General features: G+C 46.5%; 1 protein-coding gene across 2 annotated transcripts; it reads left to right on the top strand.

Moving 5' to 3' along the window:
• The first annotated feature begins 4,328 nt into the window (after positions 1-4,328).
• LOC123106827 (uncharacterized) lies at positions 4,329-5,795 on the top strand. 2 transcript variants are annotated; one of them, XR_006451518.1, is made up of 3 exons: positions 4,329-4,719; positions 4,816-5,136; positions 5,234-5,794. XR_006451518.1 is itself a non-coding variant. In XM_044528869.1 (2 exons), the coding sequence occupies exons 1-2, from the start codon at positions 4,797-4,799 to the stop codon at positions 5,584-5,586; spliced, it is 693 nt and encodes a 230-aa protein (XP_044384804.1). In that variant the 5' UTR covers positions 4,329-4,796; the 3' UTR covers positions 5,587-5,795. The 2 variants fall into 2 exon arrangements, 1 of the variants encoding a protein (XP_044384804.1); XM_044528869.1 differs by having other exon boundaries at positions 4,329-5,136; positions 5,234-5,795.
• The last annotated feature ends 530 nt before the right edge of the window (positions 5,796-6,325 follow it).

Raw genomic sequence — 6,325 nt, 5'->3', positions numbered from 1 at the left:
TCTAAGTCGTGCCTCGACACGTGGGAGCTATAGTCGCATCGAGGGTGTTACAAGTTGGTATCAGAGCCTTCCCCGACCTTAGGAGCCCCATTGCTTGATCGTTATTAGCGGGCGAGTTGTGTCTAGAAAAATGTTTTGAGTCATTTAGGAATTATATATCGGAGAGTTTAGGAATTCTTTTTACTTCCCAATCTCCTCATCGCTTTGGTAAGGCATCCTGACGTAGAGTTTTGACTCTTCTCTTCTCAAATTTCACTAAAAAAATTTTAGGATCACACGGGTATCTTGGAATCGTTCCGATAGTTCTGTGACGAGAACATTGTCTTGGTGCCTCCTGTCAGGGGTTTTGTGGAAGTGTCCCGGGGAGTTGAGCTCTGAGGTGTTGTCGTCATAATTTTATCGTTGCAATTCTGGAATACCTGAGTTTAGTACGCCGACATCGAAAATCTCCTTTATGCAGTTCGTTGGTGAGATAACCTCGACGCCACCCAGTACTGGGGCGGGAGTTCGGGAGTATTGCCATAACTTGTATAACGGATGCTTTTCGAAGGTTGAGGTAGATGATTTCCGAAGGTTTCTCGGTTATGTGTTGAAGGATGGATACAGCTGGATGTAGGATTTGCTAGATTTGGGTGAGATATTATGCTTCCCCTGTATCCCCAACACCTGATTGCATAACCGGAAAGTTTCAGGAGTTTCATAAGTGGGAATTCAAGTAGCTCTTAGGATATCTTTCCGACAGATGTATGATATGAAATTGGGGTTCAACGTCTAGTGGTTCGCCTATTCACGGTCGGTTTTACAGTCGTCTCGTTGTGTCTTAAAGAGTCCTTGGCTATGCCGACTCGGGGACGCTTCGTATGTCATGTGCACTGCGTTGTACATGATGGTGCTGTACGATCGAGCCCGTGTAGGCCCCACCACGAAAACTTCGGACGAAATCTCTATCATATGTTTGTTCCGGCTTATTCTGCAAGCTAATCCTTTGTTTTGTTTGGAGCTGTGGTATTCGAGTTGCTTCGAAGTCAAATGTTGATTCCATCCCTTTCCTAAGTGGTGTTCTCATACTTCGATGTGAATACCAATCCTTCTCGATCATCGAGTTTGTCATGTCAATCCTTTTTAACCGGTGTGCTTCTCTTCAAATGGATCCGATCATATCAGCAAGATTCAATCTCAGCTTTCTCAACGGTGTTCATTTCATTCGTCCCAAGTTGCCTTTGTTTTCCCTCCCACCCACCCTTTTCTTCAAGGAATCCGATGTCTTATCAAGTATCCTTTATTCTTGTGAAGTCTCTCCATTCGTTTTTCTTCATATTCGTATCCGGTGTTCTCATGAAGATTCTAACGGAGCTTCAAGTTTGTCACTCTTCACTCATTCTCTTCTCCGGTGGATTCAATCAAGCTTTTGATCATATTCTTTTCCGTACTTCTATTGTTTTTTCTTTTGACGGTGCACCTCATAATGATTCACTTCTCGCTATTCATTTGCTCGGGAGTGCTGAAGATATCTCAGAAGGTTCGTCTTTCCATTCAAGTTCCGTTCAAACATATTTCAAGGATGTTATCTCATTCAAGTCATTTATTTCAACCGGTGCTTTCTATTTTTTAATCATTTCAACGGTGGTTCTTTCGAGTGGGCCCTAACCCACAGGTCTTTTCCCAGGATCTTACCTGACTCTTCTTATTTTTTCCGGAGGTATTCTCAAATTCTTTTTGAAGTTTGACGTAAGAATGATGTATCATCGGTCAAATGTCATCTCCAAGATCTTTCAAATTCTTTTCATCGTTGGCTCAACCTTTCCATTATTCATTCCGGAGTGCCTCAACAATTCACGGTGGTGTCTCTCGTTGTCATTGAAGACCGAAGAAGAGTTTCTCTTTAATCTTGCTACATTCTCTTCAAGATTTGTGATTCTAGCTTGTTGCCATCCTCTCATAATTGTTTCGATTGTGAGTATTCTTTTCACGTATCCGGAGCCCACCATCTAAGATTTATTCATTCTCAGCTTTTAGTTATCATTCTCTGATCTTGCCGGTGCATCAATCAAATATCTTCTAATCAGTTCTTGATCTCTTCGTGCTCATGTATCTAGTTTGTCTCAAGCTTCTTCGTTCATTTGCTAATTCTTCCCGGCGTCTTCCTTATCTTTTCTTTGTTCATTTTTTTAATTCTTACGGTGGTTCGTTCAAGAGTTTTCTTCCTTCGTGTATCATATCCCTTCATGTATCATATCTATGCATTCGTGCTTTTCAAATCCTACCGGGGTTTCGTTGAAGGCATTCTCAAGTTGACACTATATCTATCTTAATCCTTTCTACGAGAATAAGTAATATGTCGAATCCATTGCTTGTCATCAATTAAATTGGTGAAGGATAAGCATAATGTAATTCTTATTCTTGTTTCATCCAAGAGATAAATTCCTTTTTCCGGAGTGGTTCATCATACCATATTCTCAGTTCGAGATGCTTTATCTTTTCTTTCCCGGAGTTCCAAGCTCTAATTATCATTCCAAAGATCTATCTAATCTTTACAAGGTTTCACCTTGTGCTTTCAACTTCTCTTTCTTTTCGTTTGATCATCCTTTTGTTACCGGAGTTCTTCATGGAGGTTCTACATGATGGTTCTTCAAGGATTTAACTCCTCCTCGAAGGGTTCATCAAGATTCTTTTCAAAGGAGCTCAAGCATTCTTCTTCTTGTAATCCGGAGTTCAATTCTCTCTACCATATCGTCGGCGGTGGTATTATGTCATTCTTGATAATTTGAGTTCATATTTTCATGATTCACATGCTGTCAAGATTGGGATATTTTAAATCCATCAATCTCGTCATTGGAGCTATCTTGGGTTATATTTCACCTTAAACCTTCCTTAAGGATTGTTGCTATTTATGGTGCTTTTAAATGACCCAAGTTCTTCTCTTATCCTTTCCGGTGCGATATACTTTCTCGTCTCCTTGTTCATATCAATACAATTCTTTTCCCGTGAGTGGCAGGTTGTCACCTCATAATTTGAGTTGTACTCCATAAGACCATATCAAGTTTATTCTTTCGTTGTTGGTTTTCCAATAACTCCGTTCGACCCTTCTCCTTAAGATGCCTTTTCAAACTCTTTTGTGGCAGAACTTGGCATTTTCTTCAACATTCTTTTATTTCAATTACCTATCTTCTATTCTTTCGTTCCGGAGGCATTGTGATGTTGCTCTCTTCAACCCATCTTTTCGTTTTGTCAGGATCATGTTCTTTTCTTGGTTTATCCATTTAACCGGAGTGTTGTGTCCTTTTTCCTCAAGCTCTTTCCGCCTTATCAAGTCTTGCATAACTTCTCAACCGGAGTGCTGACCGAAGTTGTTCTTCCTTGTTCCTCTTTGCTAACGGAGTGCTTTCAACTCCATTTATCTCCGTTATATTCTTTTCTTGAAGTGGCTGAACCACTTCAAGGTTCATTGTTTCACTCGTTTGTCAAAGAAGCAACTTAGTTTTACCTCTTCTCTTATCTCTTCCGCTTCCCCTCCGGTGCCATTCTAGATCTCGGGACGAGATCCTCTCGTAGTGGTGGAGTGTTGTAACGCCCCGAGACCGATGTGCCAGTTGTCGTCCAGTTTTTCGCCGTCGTTGCCATGTCATTTGCTTGCGTGTTGCATTTCATCATGTCATCATGTGCATTGCATCATCATGTTTTCAAAACTTGCGTCTGTCCCGGTCTCCTCGTTCCTTCCGTTCTCCATTCCGAGCCCAGACACACTCGCACGCGCCCACGACATGTCCGAGATAGTATTTTATAAGTGGCCGGGAAATGTTCTCGGAATGGGATGAAAGTTGGCGTGCGGTGTCGTTTTGTTATTAGTAGACCGCCTGCCAAGTTTCATCGCGTTCGGAGTTCGTTTGACGCCCCAACGGATAACTATAGCGGCAATATAGCCGGTCTAACGTCGGACGTTTTCGGTCTCCGGAAACAGATGCCGGGCCCTCTCTCTCTTCTCCCCCTCGCAGTCTCGCCACAACCCACCTAGTCCATCCTCCTTCCCCTCTTCGCTTCCGGAGTTGTCCGATGCGATCGCACGGTCCGAAACCCTCTCTGCAGAGTGCATCGAACCCCTCACGTGAGCGTCCGAAAGTTGTCCCGGACCCGACCCGGGGTGTCGCCACCGTTGTGTCTGGATCATCCCCAAACGTCTACAAAACGTCATCATTTTCCTATTTGTACTTCCTAGTGTTTTATTCTCGACCGCTCGATTTTAATTGGAGGGACGGATTAGCCCCTAAACTTCCCTCTTTGCCATATATATAGTCCACTCCTAGACTATTTTGGACAAATCCCTAATTTCTAGGGATCCTCTAGTCGCCGCCGCCGCCCCGTCTCATCACCCAGCTCGGGATCCCCATCCCACCAACCACCGAGCCCGAGCTCCACCTCGTTTTTCCCCACCATAATCTCAAATCCATCGATCCACCCAACCACGCATCTTGCTCCTCCTGTGCACCCCGCCTTCGCCCACCGTGCCTCGTCGGACCGGCCTTGCCTGAGACCAGCGCAGCTCACACCTCCAGCCATCCCCGTCGAGCCGTCGGCGTCCTCCAGCAGAGCCGCGCCGTTCCTCTCCAACCTCCCCTCGTCTAGGAGCCGAGCTCCTCGATCCATCCTGGTGCCCGAGGCCTCCTCCTGCCTCGCTCGATCTGGACCAAGAGGGTCCCAAGCATCTCCATAGTCGCCGCCTCAGTTGAGTGCCGCCCTGGTTCCCTTTCTCTCCTTCCTCCGGTCCCCTCATCTCATCTCCCTCTCTGAATCATGTTGCGATGCCGTTGTTTTCTGCAGAGCCACTGCCGTCACGGAGCCCCAACTCCGGCCACCTCATCTCCGCGGTGCTCTTACGCCTTGGGTTCCGTCCGATCGCCGGCGTCCCGTCCTCGCCGCTGCTTCGAACACACGCGCGCGCTTGCCTCCCTCGTCTCACAAGCCTCGGCGTGGGTCGACCGCGTCCGCCGCCATGGGCTTCTTCATGGAGCACTCGACGCCATGGACGACCTCGAGCTCGTCGCCAACACCGGCCTCCTCTGCTAGAATCTCTAGCCTCACCCCGTGCCCTGGGTTCGGCCGATCTGGGCCTCCCCATGCCCTCGCCGGAGTCACCCACTGGTGAGCTCCTTCGTTGCGCCGCCCTGCCCCTTTTTCCTTCCTTTCCCTTGCGTCGCTCCACTGCCGATCTCCTTGCCTCTTCATCGTTTTGCCGCAGGAGTCGAGGCCGCAGCTTTCCCTTCCACTGGATCCCGCCGCCGCGCTGCCGTTTCCCGTCTCCAGCCGCTCAAGTCCTGCCTCGCCGCACCTCTGCTTCACGCGAGCAAAGACGAGACGACTGCTGCAGAGCCGCCTCGCCCCGCCGCGCTGAACCGCTGTTGTCTGCCTCGTCAAATCGTGCGAGAGGAGCTCGCCCGGTCCAGCCGCGCGTTGACCGCGCTGGCCAGCTGCGTGGGCCGGCCTCCTCTCGCGCCGCGGCCCAGCACCGCTTCCAGCAAGGCCCGGCTTCCTGAAGCCCAACGTGAGGAAGCCCACCTCCTGTTTGCTCCTGTGCAGCCCAGTTCAGGCTAGTTTCGGCCCGACTCATGTTTTTTCCCGAGGAGTGATTTATCTATTTATCCAGTGTAAAACAGTTTTGCAGAAAAACCCTTGTTGATCATGCATTTAATAATTCCACAACCGTGCATCGGATTGAAAAACTTAATATATGAAACTTGCTTAGAATTGCATCTAGTTTCATAATATGTCATTTTCATTTATGTTTAAAATGTTTAAAATGCTGTTTGATTAATTTTTGCTCTATGTCATGCTAAAATGGTTTAATTCATAACTAAATAACCGTAGCTCCAAACCTAACAAACTTTATATGTAAATGGGGTAGAATTTTGCCTAGTTTAACATGGTGGCATCATCTTTGCATGTTTAATAACTCTAAAATTGTGTTTAGGGCAGATCAGCACCTAACCTAATATATGCACATGAGGAGTTCCGGATTTGTTGTTTGTTGTTCCCGGCCTCATTTAAACTTGACTAGATAGGTAGTTTTACTATGCTTCACCTCTTGCCATGCTTAACAACATTTAATATTGTTGGGTACATAAACGAGATGGAACTAAATAATTGTTGTGGTGCTCCGTCAATATGCAACTCGTTGCATATTGAGCTCCACTTAAGCTGTAGTGTTGTTTGTGCATTTTGCCATGTCATGCATATTTAAACCGGACATGCATCATACTTGTTTGCGCACCGTGCCATGTTCATGTGTTGGTTGTTTACTATGTTGTGTGCTTCTTTTCCGGTGATTGCTTCT

The sequence above is a fragment of the Triticum aestivum genome, chromosome 5A (assembly GCF_018294505.1).
Source record: "Triticum aestivum cultivar Chinese Spring chromosome 5A, IWGSC CS RefSeq v2.1, whole genome shotgun sequence".
NCBI lineage: Eukaryota > Viridiplantae > Streptophyta > Magnoliopsida > Poales > Poaceae > Triticum > Triticum aestivum.
Note: the sequence above shows the minus strand (reverse complement) of the source record. Positions and strands in the feature narration are given on the sequence as shown.

Coding starts and splice junctions, on each gene's coding strand:
- LOC123106827 (XM_044528869.1), top strand. CDS start 4,797: ATGCCGTTGTTTTCTGCAGAGCCACTGCCGTCACGGAGCCCCAACTCC. Junction 5,137..5,233: donor CTCGCCGGAGTCACCCACTG/GTGAGCTCCTTC, acceptor GTTTTGCCGCAG/GAGTCGAGGCCGCAGCTTTC.